Source organism: Hakea prostrata, chromosome 9, assembly GCF_041222555.1.
Source record: "Hakea prostrata isolate BN-2017 chromosome 9, UWA_Hpros_2, whole genome shotgun sequence".
NCBI classification, from domain to species: domain Eukaryota; kingdom Viridiplantae; phylum Streptophyta; class Magnoliopsida; order Proteales; family Proteaceae; genus Hakea; species Hakea prostrata.
Genome location: NC_142608.1, coordinates 2009396 through 2025753, shown reverse-complemented (window position 1 = coordinate 2025753; position 16358 = coordinate 2009396). Strand labels below are relative to the sequence as shown.

The window sequence follows — 16358 nt, the reverse complement described above, 5'->3', positions numbered from 1 at the left end:
GTCAGAGACTAACCGGGCCATGTTCTATCTAAGGCACACGCTACAATGCCTGATAGCAGATTTTGTTACGGTCATGTGTCCACTACATGATTGCCAGTTGGACTTACATTTTTGCTATTAAAGTTACTTTATCCGGCTGGGATGATGGAATGGTGATGAGTGATGCTAACTAGACAATGTCCAAGGAAAACTCATTTGGCGAATCTCGCCTAAATTCTAAACCCCAACAATGAGTATAAATACTGGAGACAAAGGCCAAACGATGGTACGTCTCCAAGCCTTTCAATTCTCTCGTTGCTTATTGTGATTCCATATTTTTTGGTGTTGCTCGTTTCCTGACTTTACCATTGGAGGCAGCTCGCCGATTATCCTTATTGGGTCCACTCTGATGTTTATCTGCAGTTCTTAGCAAATCTTAAGTCGATTACAAGATTAATCCAATAACATCTCAGTGGAATCCAATTAATTGAATGGTTTGACCCATAATCCAAATGCTCAGGCAATTTCAACAGCAACCAACCAAGAACATTGTTGAAACTACCAATTGCTACACCTGCTAAGGAATCAAAACTGCAAATATTTCACTGTATACATATATAATACAAAGCTAGAAATCAACTACTTCTGAAATCTAGTTAATGTACAAATGTTCATAAAAATTGGATCTCTGAGTAAAGAGAGAGAGAAAAAAAAGGTTTGTGGGAAGGACCTTCCTTCCTGAGTTCCTGTACTATATATCCTAAGCAACCACAAATTCTGGAATGGTTGGCAAAGATGGCTGCCATTTCTGATCAGGCTCTCCAAGTTGAGAACTCTCAAGAAACCTTGCTGCTAACTCCTGTGCAGAGAAGAGAACTCCCTGCTTGTTGCTGCTGCGTAATAACAACAACTCCTGCAACTGCTTCTTAGTTAGCACAACTTTAATACTACAAACACCATTACGATCTTCTCCATTCATTTTCTGAGAAAAGGGAGGATCGCATGGTCCTGTGGAAGATGAATCAACTCGAGTAGACAACATATAATTTTCTTCTCCTCCTCCATGGAAAAGTTGTCTTATGTCCTCTGATGGTGGGTTTAGTGTTTCTATGCAGTTTCCCATGGAATGCATAGAGTTTCAGTAAAAGGGTTGTTGTAGCATTTATATATTAATTCACATAACTTTGTTGATCTCACGTCTTGCTAATTGAAGATTCTCAACTGATGTGCTTCCCATCTCTATTAGTAGTTGAGAAATCTTAATTAATCATCTCTCTGTGTTTGTATTTTAGCTAACAAGTAAGTGGCAACAGAACAGATACTCTTTGCTGGCTTGTTTTTGTAATCTAGATTTCCCTTCCATGTTCTGCTGGCATGAAATGGAGCAATTCTTTACCCAAAAAAGAAGAAAAAAAAATGGAGAATTCAGATTGAACCATCTTGACTGTATAGAAGAATAAGAACCCATAAGGTTTTCAATGGAGAATAATATTTATCAAATACATCCAATTAATTTATTAAAAACATAACCAAACTTAAGTTTGATTTATTTGTTTCAAAATCCAGTCGTCTTTTACTACTAGTTCTAGTTATTTTAAGAGTCTTGCACATTTTTAAACATTAGAATGAGGATTTAATATCTAATGGAAGTATGGTATATATTCTTATTAATCTCTACAATGTATTGTATTTTAAGTCTCATGTATACTAATAATTTTGTATGATAAAATGAAGAAAAATAACACCTCTAAGGTTTGGTTAGGTTTAGTGACAACTCATTTTTTTTCCGAAAAGGGGGGGGGTACTACTATGGTAACATTTCACACATGACATAATGTATTTTCTATCCAATGCTTTACCATTAAAAATTTTCTCCAATTGGTGGGCCAAGTATTGATATTTCCTCAAATGAAAAGATGGTCAAAGGGGGAAATTTAAAAAAAAATTCAAATAACTGAGGGGGTGGGGGGGCAATCAATCCCTTGTCCCTGGGGAAGCTCTGACCCTGAAAGCATCTCTTAAGGGGGAAGAGGCGGCCGGGAGTGAGGGAGACTAGATGGTAGAGCCTAAATCCAAGTGACTAAGAACAAGCTTGTTTCTTGAGGTATCTACAATAGGGGGTGGAAAACTAACTAGAATTTAGAAGAAACATTAAAGCAAATAACTTTTCAAATCATACCTAAAGACCTTGAGTCCAAAGTTCATCTCTTAAAATTATGCTTCTACTACAAGTGATAGATAGTAACTAAAACAACAAACTTTCTAATGCAATCACAAATTGCAAAGCCTAAAAAAGACTTTAGAATCCAAGATGTATTCCGAGTAAAATAAAAAACGCGTTTACAGCAAAACCATGTAAATAAGAGACTTTCATCTAAAAAGAGCCTATAAAGAAATGAAAGAAAAATAAATAGTTAAGGTCCTCCAAATCATTCCAAGAAAAGAATATAATTAAGCTAAAGAAATGTGCTACTTGGTAAAGCTAAAGAATTCTCCTTAAAAAAAAAAACAGAAAAAATGGTGAAACTACAGAAATCCTCATTGTGCATAGAACTGATAGAAGAAATTACAATAGAAAATAACAAAATGTTAGAAGCTGTTATCCAAAAGGTTCCAGATCTTTATAAAACATAAATGTTAATAAATACTCCAGAGGCTGTAATCTATCATGCATAATTGGGTTATGAAAGCTTGAGGATTTTTTATTCCAATAATCAACCCTTCGATTCAGCCCAATTCACTCTATCATCGATATGATCTCATACTAGTCTGGAAATCCAGATTTTGAGTTTTAACTGTACTCGACAGAGGGAAGATTCAGGATCAGCCGAATCCGATCCGATTCTGAAACTCTGAGTCAGGTTCTGGGGTGGTCTCGCTTCTTCTGGATTTCCGCTTCATCCGAGTCCTGTGAAACAGCCGCATGTCCTTGCAATTACGGGTGTTCTTGCAGAAGCCCAAGCTCGGGCGATAATGGCAGCTGCTGGAACCACAACTACAGGTGTTTTAGTTGCTGCGCTTTCTATGGCCGTTCTCTCTTACTTCTTTGGAAGTTATCGGTCAAGACTCTCGTCTCGTAGAAACCATCTGTCGAACATAAGAAATGGGCTAATCGGAACCATTGGTAACACCCCTTTGATCCGAATCAACAGCCTTTCCGAAGCAACTGGTTGTGAAGTAAACCTCTTTAACTTGCAGATATCACTTTTTTTCTTTGGTTGTTTTTGTATCTTTTCTCTTCTGTCGAAGTTTATCTTACCATCTTCTGTAGATTGGTGCTGGTAATTTTACGCGTTGTTAAAGAAAAGAAACTCGTTGACTGATGAAGTTTTTTGTACGTTTCAGATTCTTGGAAAAGCTGAATTCTTGAATCCTGGGGGAAGCGTGAAGGACAGGGTTGCAGTTAAAATCATCCAAGAGGTAAAATACCCAATTCAATATTTTTTTCAATTCTCTCAGTTTTCTTTATTGGTTCTCGAACTCAGTCTTCCAACTCCTTTCTATCCAATTTACTTACACTTCCTGTTTATAATCTGGAATACTTACCTAGACCTCCTAAAAAGCCTTACTTCCACATAGTCCTGTTATGAATATGTTATCCTATAAAACTCTACTCCCTTACATGTAACCTAAGATCACTCTTCAATGGAATCTCCACAACATTCGGTCATCTATGGCTTGTGCTCCATGTCCCTGTATGTGAATCTAGGGATGTGCAACATGTGACACGGGTATCAAGGTACACCTGAGTGCATTGGGCAGTCATCTCAGGGAGGTGTTTTTTTCTAGCTGTTGCAAACAATGAAGAACCCGTTGTGGCAAATTATTTGTCCCTTAAAGTGACCGATTGAAGTTGGCAAAATTAGTCTCTACTATGTTGAAGGGAGAATAGAAGGGAATAGAAGTGAGAAAAATCACGTACCCTGTTGGTGATTTTTCTTTTTTTTTTTGGCGGGTAAATCCTGTTGGTGAATCTTGGTTTCTACATTCTCTAGAGGACATTCGCAATTTAGGTTGTCATAGGCAGAATTTTGGCTGTGAGCTATCCTATCTCATGATGGGTCATTGCTTCCTGAAAACCTCTTGCACGAAATATTATTGTGCCAATGCCTCATATACTTCTTCGTTTTCCTTTTGCATACAAGTATGAGTTGAAATTTGGAGGGAGACAAGTATTGGTCTTGACGTTGTCTGAATAGTCAGATAGAACGTTTTGTAACAATGTGCAAGGTTAATCTTGTCACTGGGGGTTTGGCTGATTATGATACGCCATTGCTGCATATAAGGCATACGTTTGTCATTACCTTTCCCTACCCTTAACTGCCATCCAGATGAAGCCCTTGGAAATGCCTCCATGCATGCACAATTAGACCCAACTGTTAAAGTAGGGCATTTGCATTGTATGGATGAAGGAGACCATATGGGCAAGATTCTTGGCATGCACTACAGTCATTTCTGTAAGGAGCATTTTGCTTGCACTCCCCTTTCTTTCTGGAGGCTTTTGCTGCTTATAATTGCTCTTCTTTCGACCTGTATGGTGTATTAGAAGGCATTTATCTTCTTCAGTAAAATTATCTGGATTGTCAAGTGAAACCAATAGTCAGACAAACATATACAGACCCACTTAAACATGGAGGAAGATAGAATTTGATTCCATTGTTATGTGACTTGGACTGTTAGCTATTACCTGTATGTTTTACATCAGTCTTTAGCTTGGCTTCTTTTCCTAGTTGCTTCATGGTTGTGAGTTGTGATGACTTTTTCATTGAATTTGTGTCTTTGCATGACTTTCTATTCTTTCACGTGTTGTACAGGCTTTAGATTCTGGTGAGCTGGTTCGTGGTGGAGTAGTTACTGAAGGAAGTGCAGGAAGCACTGCTATAAGCCTTGCCACAGTAGCTCCTGCTTATGGTTGTAGGTGCCATGTGGTCATCCCAGATGATGTTGCTGTTGAAAAGGTACCTCTGCTTCCATTGACTTCTCAATGTATTCTCATGGGCACAAACTGAAATCCATTTTGATTTAGCAGTGATGGAATTCGATTAAAAGTCTGAATGATACTCTTCCTATTACTAGTTTTTGAGCATTTGAGATCCAGCTTGCTGGCTTTATGCTCACAAAGTCTGGTGATTTGTGAGTTAGACTGTGATCTGACCAACTGATTCTGTCTGTTATGACCGTTTTATTAATTTGAAATTCTTTTCCCTCTTTATTTAAAAATCAAATCTGTTGGCATATGAGTTGTCTTGGACAATTGCTCAGCATGATGCCAAAATGTGGACTTTCATCAACATGACCATGATTTGCTACACCTGCTTGTTGTGACTTACACTTGTTAACCAACTGTTATGAGTTTTGGTTATGCCATTGCTGTTACTTTGGTTGCACATCCTCTTCAACCATGCTGGCTGGACTTGTCGAAAGAAAGGTGGAGGGAGTGAGCTTTCTTAGAAATGCCTTGAAAAGTTGAAGTTACTTGCAACTTGAAGCATGAAGCTTGGAAATTTGAACCAATTAAACATGAAATCTGAAACCTTTAATCATGCTATTTTGAAACAATTAAACTAAAAGCTTAAACTATAAATTTTGAAACCTGAGAAATGTACCTGTAATACCATGAAATCTGATTGAATGACACTTAGTAGGATGTTGAAACCCAAGGCACCAATTTATGTTCCCCCGAATGGAGATTAAACCATTACAAGAGGTCAGAAGAGTGATAAGACTTTCAAGAATATACCAGACCATTAGCTACTGATAACATTTTAACCTTATGCTTACAATTAGACAAACCATTAGCTTCTTGATTCATCAATATGTGCAACCAAGTGAGTGAGCAAGTACTCAGGTTGGTCATGAGAGTACAGGGTAATTTTCATTTGGAGCCCCTGAGGTGAGCCAACTCATTTTTAATCCAAAAGAATGACATGTTGCATTTGCTTCCCCTGTGGTATCCATAAAAAACCAATTAAGGACGCACCAACATTTTTATGACCAAAATGCTTCTACACTCTCAGTTTCCTTTTCAACTGGCAGTATATTTGGTTAGGAGATTACTGATGAATATTCTGATGTTAGAAGAACCATGGCTCCTAGCCATTACACCTCATGCAAACAACAATGTTTGCATAATCTCTTCCCAAATGACCTTATCATAACTTGCAAAGGCTATCTCCATGCCCTTTTTAAGATATTCAGCACTAGTGGACTCTCCTTCCATAACTGGACCTCAATACCCCTACAACTGATACGTTACTACATCATGGAATTATTTCAATGAGTAATATTGCTTTGTCAGCAATCAAAGATCTCCATGTATTAACGTGTGTCCAATTCAAGGACAGATTCCTTATTTTACAACTGGCTTCAATAGAACAAGAAGTGCCCAACAATTTAATTTTATGTTTGATTTAGCTCCTGCCAGATGATGATGTTTTATATCTATCTCTAAAACTGTCTTTTAGTCTCAAATTCTTGAAGCTCTTGGAGCCACTGTTGAACGAGTACGACCAGTTTCAATTTCGCATAAAGACCACTATGTCAATGTTGCAAGGAGAAGAGCATTGGAAGCAAAGGAATTAGCGCTAAAGCAAAGAACACATGAGCAAGTGGATGACAAAGATTTGAAGCTAATCAATGGTCAAACAGACAAGGAAGGGGAATCTATCCCTTTTATATTGGATGATTGTAAAGGAGGTTTTTTTGCCGATCAGTTTGAAAACCTTGCGAACTTTCGAGCTCACCATGAAGGGACTGGTCCTGAGATTTGGGAACAAACTGGTGGCAAGTTGCATGCTTTTGTTGCAGCTGCAGGTACAGGTGGCACTCTTGCTGGTGTGTCCAGGTTTCTTCAGGTTAATTATCATTGTTCTTTCTAGTCCATGCTTCATTCTGATTATATTATTGGATATACCACATTAGTTTCTCATATGCATTCAACAGGAAAAGAATCCAGGTGTCAAGTGCTTCCTGATTGATCCTCCTGGCTCTGGTCTGTACAATAAGGTGACAAGGGGGGTAATGTATACCAGGGAAGAGGCTGAAGGTCAGAGGCTGAAGAACCCATTTGACACTATAACCGAGGGAATTGGAATCAACAGATTAACCAAGAATTTTATGATGGCACAACTTGATGGGGCTTTTAGAGGAACAGATAGGGAAGCCGTTGAGATGTCCAGGTATATACTTAATATATCCGTCCTGCATTTTAGGGCGATATTAATGTTCTGTTCTGAATTTATCAGGTTTCTTCTAAGGAACGATGGGCTATTTCTTGGGAGTTCTTCTGCCATGAACTGTGTGGGAGCTGTCAGAGTGGCACAATCGCTGGGGCCTGGACACACAATTGTAACTATTCTTTGTGACAGTGGAATGAGGCATCTCAGTAAATTTTGTAATGCCGAGTATTTGTCTCGGTATGGATTGACTCCGAAAGCAACAGGGTTGGAGTTTTTGGGTCTTGGTTGATGCATGGTTAAACCACCCATTAATTTGAGTTGCATAGCATGGCATGGCCTGGCAGCTTATGAACTTGGTATTTTTGATCTAATTCCACCTCAATTACCAGATGATTTGGGTTTTGGGTTAACCCAAATTGGCAGTGACTGTTAATCTACACTAGGAAGCCTACCTGATTCATTTTTGCATTTTAGATCGTTGAGTTGGGGGAGGATCATCTTCTCTACCTGAACTTGACGAGTATAGTTTTTGTTTCATATTTTTTCCATCCCCATTATTCCCGGATACACATTGGTGGCAAGTTAACAATTGTAAACTTCAACAGGTAATTCATATTATGGGATGAGTTGGAAGTGTCGATGCATTTTATTAATTTTCTTTTCATTTTCTGGCTAGGACTTCAACCTTCTAACTCTAGAATGGATCCTTGGAACTAGAATCAATGCGCTAGTGAATACCGAACACAGCCAACACACATGAATAATCTATATGGTGACCTGAGGGATGGAGGGCTCATGTGATTTACTGCAATTTGGACTTCTGAACTGCAAAATTTCCTGAACGCTCACTTACTAATGCTTTAAACTTCTTGTTAGACACCTGATCCTTTAAAAGCTGGAATTTCTACATCTCCTTGATCATCCAATTCTGTATTGGGTGCTTCATAAATGGTCTTCTTAGCCTTAAAAGTTAAAACAGTGGACAAACTAACAAGCTATTCAGGAATGAGCCTACAGCATAATGCTTGTAACATTTGATACAAACAACTAAAACACATTTACTGCTTGTTTTTGGTTAATCATCATAAACAGCAGCTCAAATCAGGTTTAGCTTGGAGTTGAACAAAGTGTGTTTCATGCGTATGTGTTTGTTATAGATACTCGTGGGATACTCTTCATGGAGCAGTAACTCCTACAAAGCTTAGAATAGAAAGCAATACAATAAGGAAGAGAGTTGACAGTATCTTGCTTTACAATTTTTTGCCTGCTTTGGTGCCCAATCCTGAGCAGTTTTTCTTTTATAAAACAAAACAAATGTAGGGGGGGGGGGGTCAAAAAACACTGCAGCCTGGTGCTCTCCGTCTTTGTCCAGCCCAATCAGCCATGTCGTTGTGATGAGCTGTGGAAACAAAGTCTCTCTGAAGGACTATGGTGATGCATTATCAGTTCAGACCACGTGAAGTTGGAATGGGAACAGTTTGGCAGCCTGATTCTTCTTGAAAGTTAAGGTCGCCTATCATTTGTAAGGCGCCTTACGAACCAAAGGGAATTCAACGAGAATGATGAAAGATGACCTCTCTGCCTCCCTAAGATACTGTACGGTACCATTCATGGTCTTCACAAGTTGTTGGCTGATATACAGGCCAAGACCTTGTTTTGAAAAACCATTGCTTTGGTGGAACATCTCTTGAATCAAAGCTTCTGAGATTCCAGGTGCTGGGTGTGTTATCCTGCCATTGTAACCATAAGATAATTATCAGTATGGCCAGACCATCTAACACCAAAAAATATGAACTGTAAGCATGAAGATGATATACTGCTGCAACTACCAAAATCGGAATGCAAGAAGGGAAAGAAAGTTGGGTGTGTGTGTTTCTTATGTGGTGGGGGGGGGTTGGTGTCAATCAATAGGTTTGGACTTAGCTCACCGAAATTCAACATGAACAATGTGTATGGCAGCCCCTATACGCTCCTCTCTAGGGGTGACCTGGAGCACAACTGATGACCCTTCAAATGCTGGGGTGAAGAGGAGTGCATTTGTCAAGAAATCTGACAGGACCTGCTGAAGTCTCAGGTTATCACCATATAATAACATGGAGGACACTTCCCTTGGTGATTCCGGGACGAGGTCCACCTGTCTCTCCCTGCTCAAAATCATAGCTTGTGTAATGACAACCTCCAGAGTCTCCCCAAGGTTGAATTCGATGGCATTCAATTCCACATAGCTGTAATTGAGGGCCACAACGTAATAAAATCAATAAGTTCATGAAGATGTTAATGGATATGTAAACTATATCTTCTAATTACAAATCCAAAATGCAGTCAAAATCTCAGACTTCGAAAGGAGATGTAATAAAATATGCATCCAATTTTCATAATGCCATAATATATTATCTGGATATAATGTTCTATGCATGAAAATCTAGTCACATTCACCAACAAATCAATTTGCAAAGGAGATTCTCTTTTATTTAGGGGGTGTGTATGAGTGTCTGGGGTGGAAGCACTTAAGAGATTTAACATTGACAAAGACAATTCAGTAGGAAGTAACTAACATTGTCCATAGACAGAGTGACTAATGCATTTGTGATGATGAGGAACTGTACTATGAAAATTACAATTACCTCTACAAGAACTAGTGAAATCAATTTTATGAGAAGAAAACAAATAGACAGCCTAACAGTAGTAAATGATCAAGGAAACATGGATACAGACAGGCAATTAAGTAAACAAAACATACCCCTGTTCAATACTTTCTAGATCAACGTCATCAACTATCTTGCCTATCTGTTCCTGACACAGAGTAGTCCTCCTCAAAAGTTGCTTCTGTTCTTCTCTCAAATCAGAAGTCCCCATCAGATTGTGTGTAAAGATAATCCCTTCAAGTGGGTTCTTGATTTGCTTACGTATGTATGCCAGCTCCATAAAACTATTTGTTGCAGCCTGTTCCGATAATTTTTGCACCTTTAAAGCACGTTGAAGTTCTGGGCTAGCAACATGCAAAAAGCAGAGAGCCCCAGTAACCTTACCTTCAGCATCTGTCCTCTTGTTCGCAGAAACTAAAGCTTCCACATACTTACCATGCTGGCTGTAGAATCCCAGTAGCAATTTATCTGCATCTTGGCCTGCAATTACGCCATTCAGTAATATCTTGAGCTTGGTCAATGTATCTTGATCTTTAACCCGACAACCAAAGTTATTAAGAGTGAACACCTCCCCAAGAAGCATCTTATTAATGGCTTCTTCCCTCTTCAGACCAGAAAACTTCTGCATTGCATTATTCCACTCAACACAGCAACCACATTCATCTGTCATAAATATTGGAGGAATAAGTGCAGAAGGACTTCGTACGATTGAAATGTAATCGCCTTGAATACGGGTGTATTTGTCCATTACCATCTTTTGCCCTGTCATGTCTTGCCCAATGAAGCAAACTCCTACCACCTTTTCTTTAGTGTCCCGGTAACAACAAGCATTGCCAACCAGGATTATAGGCCCTTTCCCCTCCTCAGAACCAAATGTTTTAAGCTTGATCTCAATGTGTTTCTCTTCATTGCCTGTCATTTGGAAACAGATCAATTGGTGATTCAGTTTCTGTATCTTGAAAGCACTAAAAACCAAGAAAAGGGGAAAAATCACACTGACTACAAGACTGAACCGTGTCAAAGCCTGAGCATCAGACACTTGGATTTAGAATTAATGCCACTCAATTAAAATTAGAAGATGATACCCCTCAACAATCAGTATAATTCTGACTCTCCTCGGTTGCTTCCAATAAGGAGGCAAGAACTAAAAAATGCGGAGCAGATCTAATCGTACTAGCAAAAGTACAATTTCTTGAAGAAAAAGAAAAGGATTCCAAGTTTCTATTAAAGGATTTATGTGCTGTGTTCTGCTTGATTTGGGCCTTCTGCCCTGAGTCAGCTCTCCTATTGTGTTAGTGCTCTCATGCTGTATTTTGCTTGATTTGGGCCTTTTGCCGTCAGTAAGCACTCCTATTGTGTAGTGCTCTGGAGTTAGGCTCATTCACACACGGTAACAGATATATATATATATATATATATATATATATATATAACATGCTATCTTCCATGAATCAGATTCATTGCATCCCAAATTCCATAAGCCTCCATATGTGAGTCACTGGCATCAGATCAATATGGTGGACCCTGTATATGACTGAAGTGGAGAGGTCACTAGAGAAGAAATTTGTGGTGACCAGGAACACAATGGGTGATATGGTTAATCTGGACTGCAAATTAGATAGCAGAGAACTGGATTTAACATACGTCAAAGTTCGATCATACACCTTGACTATATGGTATACCATGAATGAGTTCCAAGTTTATTTATTTACAAATGACCAAAAAGGAAGCTCTAGTTCTGTCTCCAAAGTGCTTCAAGACCTCTTCCGAGCTGCCAACTACCAAATGAACCACCTAGTGGAAGACACTTTGATCACCTAGTGTAACTCACCTAACAACCCCAATACCCCCCCCCCCCCCAAAAAAAAAAAAAAAAAAAAAAAAAGAAAAAAGAAGAAGCTATATTACATAAGAAAAGTGGACGGACTAAGTGTCTCACACTGTAATGCATATTTTTTTGTAGCCCCTAATTTTATAAAAAAATTAGTGTGAAAAATGGGACCATCTCTCAAGCAAATATTTTAACAAAAAGATAAATGTTGAGAACTACAATTAACGAAATTTCCTCTCGGAGTCAATGAAGCAGGAAGATGCCTCATGTACTATAAGCTAAATAAACGGGAAAAAGAAACTCTATATCACCTTGCAAAGCCGAGTGGAGCATGCTTTTTACATCTTCAACTGAATCATCAGTGACAAGTTCAGTAAAAGGGACTCCAATTGCTTGCTGCACAGATAATCCTGTCAATTCAGATGCTTTGGTATTCCATCCATTTATATTGGTAGATGCATCAACAGCCAAGATTGGGACAGAAGCTGTCTCAATAAGACGAACCATCTCACTTGTAACAAGCTGCAGTTCATCCACTCTTTGGATCCTCGTATCAACTGAGGGTGCATTAATGATTGTCTTGGAATCATTCTCTTTATCATCTTGCAAGGATCCTCTCATTATAAGCTGCAACGAGTGGATGGCATCCATCTCAACATCTTCCCATGGTAAGCTCCGCATCTTTACTACCTCCAGAAAAGCCTTGAACGATGATCTGGGGTTCATTTTCCTGTCATCATCCTTATTGACTGGGTCATGTTTTGCACCACCCCACTTGATCTCCTTTGCAGCATGGGAACGGAACCAAAAGAGGAAATCCTTTGAAGAAATCTTGATGGCAGCCATTCCACAAACTGCATCCCCAAGAACAGAAGCACATGGGTAGCCAGCTTCCATAAGGCTATCTGTACTCAAACCTGTACTCTGATCATGGCACTCAAGAAGCCATGTAGCTATATCTTTTATTTGTCCCTCTGTGGGCGTGATGCCAAGCAACCAAAATTTGTTTTTGTAGTAGAGTGCAGCTCCGTCGCACTTAACAAGGTCCATCACATTAGGCGATTTTGTAACAATCCCCACAGGAGAATCCCTAAGGAGCATGTCACAAAGCATAGTCTGAGTCCGCAGAATATGCCTCTCCCTTTGTTGAGCTGCCAACTCCACTTCCTTGTTAAGTTGTATACCAAAAACTTGTATCAAAAACTCACAGGCATACCTCAGAGGGAATGGGACAAACCTAGGGCTTGTATGATGGCAAACGACCAAACCCCACAGCCTCTTACTCTTTTGCTGATCGCTCTCCATCTCATCATCATCTTCATTGATTGTAACAGACACTACAAGGGATGCAATGGATCCCATGTTAGACATGTACTGTGCATGGCACCCATGGGGAGCTCTCAATGTGGATCCACCAAGGCACAATGGCTGTGCCAGTTTCTTGTCCTGGATCACTTTCACCGGGGACGCAAAGCAGTCACAGATCATCCTAACCTTATTCTTCATGAAGAGGAACCTTGAAGCCTGTGGTATATCTGTAGCTGGGTAATGTAAGCCAAGATATGGCTCTAAATCACGTCTACAGCACTCAGCAACCACTTCGCCATGTTCATCTTCATGAAACTTGTACACCATTATCCTATCATAACCTGTGAGATCACTGACTTCACGAACCAGTACATCACATAACAATGAAATATTTCCACTCGGCAAAGATTGTAATCTGGAGATGGCTTTGGCTGCAAGTTTATAAGATTTCAATGCCCCAGCAGCAGTGACTGGGACATCAGCAGGATTCACCGGCTCCAAATCTATAACTAACCCAACATCAATCCGGTGCAGAATTGCATAGAAAGGCTTACCAGAGTTCCGACAGTGTACCAATATCGGATTGAGGAGATTAACATCATCAAAAGTGGCAGCTTTCTGCAAGGCTGCAGCACTTGAGGAGCGGAAAAGGGTTCGAGCATCTGTACCGATTGTGAGGGCTTCTTGTTGTTCAATGCTGGGGACCGCGTGTGGAGCCAGGTCCAACATCTCAGGGGCATTCTCGCTGTAGGCAATAACAGCAAAACTCTGCTCGTCCAGAGCAATTATACATCCAAAGGGTTGTATGAGCTTCCCCCTCTGCATCCGTTGAAGGTAAGCTGAAACACTGGATGAGGGGGCATTGTTATCGGTGCTTGAGATGTTAAGGTCAATGGAAGTGGAGTAATCAAACAACTGTTCGGACTCTTCAAATTCTTCATGAAGCTTAGCATCTACTGATGTCTGGGCAACAACACGAGCACTGTGCTTTGATCGAGCAGAGCTGTTCCTAGAACAATTTGTTCGGTTGGACTTTGACGACATGTCGTCCTAATTCGTGCTGTTCCACTGCAACTTTAATCAGAGTTGCCCATGTAACAGAAACCTCCAAGAGCTCTATTCGGACCACAACTTGCAGCCTTCAACATTAGACATGGAACCCAAGTGTGCTAAACTATCAAAAATTTCATATCGTAAACCAAAATCAAATCTAGAACTTAAATAAGCTTAGTTCACTCCTTCACGAGGATCCTAGCAGGAAAAATTCAAGGCGGCGCCCCCCCCTGAGTTGGTTCTCATCCAAAACCCATGAAGACAGGTAGACAGAAATTGGGTTCTCCAAGAACATATCCAAAGAGAGTTGTCTTCCTTAATTTCTAGGGAAACCCCTGGATTGCTAACAGCAGTTGAGATGGGTAACCCACAAATACCATCAGCAGATCCAAAGAGTGAGAACTGTAACGGGGAACCCATCACAGAATCTCCATGATTTCCATACGCCCGACAGGAAACATCAAGCGATCGACAACTGTTTCTGCGAATAGGGTAAAGAACAGAAAGAAGAAAAGGTTATGTGAGGAGAGATAAGATAGACTGACCATCAATTTCGCAGGAGATGGGTCAGCAACACGTGAATCCAAATCGACTTCGGCAGCTCACTCATGAAAACGCAAACACTTTTAATTTTCTTTGGTTTTTCTGTCCGGAAGAAGAAATCAGCTCTGGTTTGGATTTTCCGTCATCATGAGATACTTAAGGAAAAAAAACCTTTTTTTATACTTGAATTACCCATTGAATAATGACAGAGAACAATTAGATTAACAGAGAAACAAATGAAGGAAAAACTATGATTACCAAGAGTTAAGCTACACAGAGCACAGACCCATGAAGCATTTGTTTGAAGCCTATGGAGATAGACGGAACAGTAAGTAATTGGATCTTGAGCTGAATAATCATACCTTTAACTTTAAGCATCACCACTCTTCCATGGCAGGACAAGATGTGAACCAACCTCTCAATTTGTCCGCAAACTACCCATTATTAAATTCATCCTTATCTCGATAAACACTGTCGTTAGATTAGAAGTAAACAGATGCTCCATGCCTCGGGCTCGATGCTTCAATTAGCGGTTGTAAATCTCTCTCTTCCCCTTCATTCGTCTCTCATCGTGGCGTGTCACTTTACTGGAAAGATCTAATATAATTGTCATCGAAAATGCATCTTCTCATTTGCCCAGTTCTCTCCCTGGCTTTTGGCGGTGGAGAACAAACGGCAATGGTGTTGGATTCATTTCAACATCTTCCACTCTACACGGCACTTCTTTACAGCTTTCGTACCATATATATCACAGGCAGTCGTTTAAGCGTTAAGTCGTTCATTAGAAGATGAAGACAAATTTGCATAATTCAGATTGATTTTAATCTTGTGTGCCTTAAATTAAACAGAGTTGATGAAGCCCAATAGAGTCAACCTCATCGACAAGGTGAAAACGCTGCTGTTGTGCGGCAGGAAGAACAAAAGAGAAGGTTTTTTGACTCTAAGTTGATCTTTTCTTATTAGAATGAAACTGTACTAGAATGTCACCTATTCGTTGGGAATCAACAATCGGAAAATGGAGGATATGGCACAACTTAAAATATAAACACCAAAACATTTTTTCAAATCATATCCAATAATTTAGATTTGAAGGTCATCCCTTGAGATTAATTTCTCACCACAAGCTATGAATAATGGCACTTTAAGACCATTTCACAAATAGACAAGCCAACAAAAAGCTTTAGTACTAATCTTGAGCAAAACTGAAAGATGATCGCAATAGGAGTCAAATAGAGGGAACGGCTTTCTCCTGGAGGGAGTGGAAGAAGGGACAAGAGAAATACCAGTGATCAAGATCCTCTAACCCATTTGAACATAGGATACTATTAGGGCTGGCATTATATGGTGATGATGAAAAGTTTGGGTGGAAAGGATTAAGTGAAAGACTCTTCAAAGGATCAGGGCATGGTAGGAATATCACCTTCGAACTAGTTAGGGAGAACCAAATAATTGGTTTGCTAGGAGAGCAAGAAAGGTTTCAAACATAGTCTGTAGAGAAGATATTACAAGGGGACAAGAGCAAAATGGTGCACTCAACCAAAAAATGTTGGTCTTTACCAATACATATTGCAGTAACCAAGGAATGATTAATGGCAAAACATTTGGCAGCTCAATTCGAATGATCCAAATCCTCTCTATCTAAGCTCTTTGTGCATCCAATGCATCACTGCGTCCAACATTGGATGGACGACATGTAGACGAATTTAATCGCAACTGTCGGATTTGAATCATAAATTAATCAAATCCAATGGTTGCAATTAATTCTGTCATGTTGTCCATCCAATGATTGAACAAATCAAACGCACAAATAGTCCAATGGTT

At 39.6% G+C, this 16358-nt stretch overlaps 2 protein-coding genes across 6 annotated transcripts; one reads left to right on the top strand and one right to left on the bottom strand.

The window, feature by feature from the left end:
• Nucleotides 1–2550: 2550 nt before the first annotated feature.
• LOC149003976 (Pyridoxal-5'-phosphate-dependent enzyme family protein) lies at nt 2551–8074 on the top strand. The gene is made up of 6 exons (XM_089167887.1): nt 2551–3156; nt 3325–3399; nt 4794–4937; nt 6444–6833; nt 6922–7157; nt 7224–8074. The coding sequence occupies exons 1-6, from the start codon at nt 2953–2955 to the stop codon at nt 7444–7446; spliced, it is 1272 nt and encodes a 423-aa protein (XP_089024013.1). The 5' UTR covers nt 2551–2952; the 3' UTR covers nt 7447–8074.
• Nucleotides 8075–8188: 114 nt separating this feature from the next.
• PHYC (phytochrome C) lies at nt 8189–15499 on the bottom strand. Of its 5 annotated transcripts, none has more exons than XM_089167883.1 (5): nt 14900–15499; nt 11945–14662; nt 9898–10714; nt 9086–9382; nt 8189–8887 (listed from the first exon to the last, which is right to left on the bottom strand). In XM_089167883.1, exons 2-5 carry the CDS (start codon nt 13983–13985, stop codon nt 8674–8676), a joined length of 3369 nt encoding a protein of 1122 aa, XP_089024009.1. In that variant the 5' UTR covers nt 13986–14662; nt 14900–15499; the 3' UTR covers nt 8189–8673. The 5 variants fall into 5 exon arrangements, with proteins under 5 accessions (XP_089024009.1, XP_089024007.1, XP_089024012.1 ...); XM_089167881.1 differs by having other exon boundaries at nt 11945–14639; XM_089167886.1 differs by having other exon boundaries at nt 11945–14475.
• Between the last annotated feature and the right edge of the window lie 859 nt (nt 15500–16358).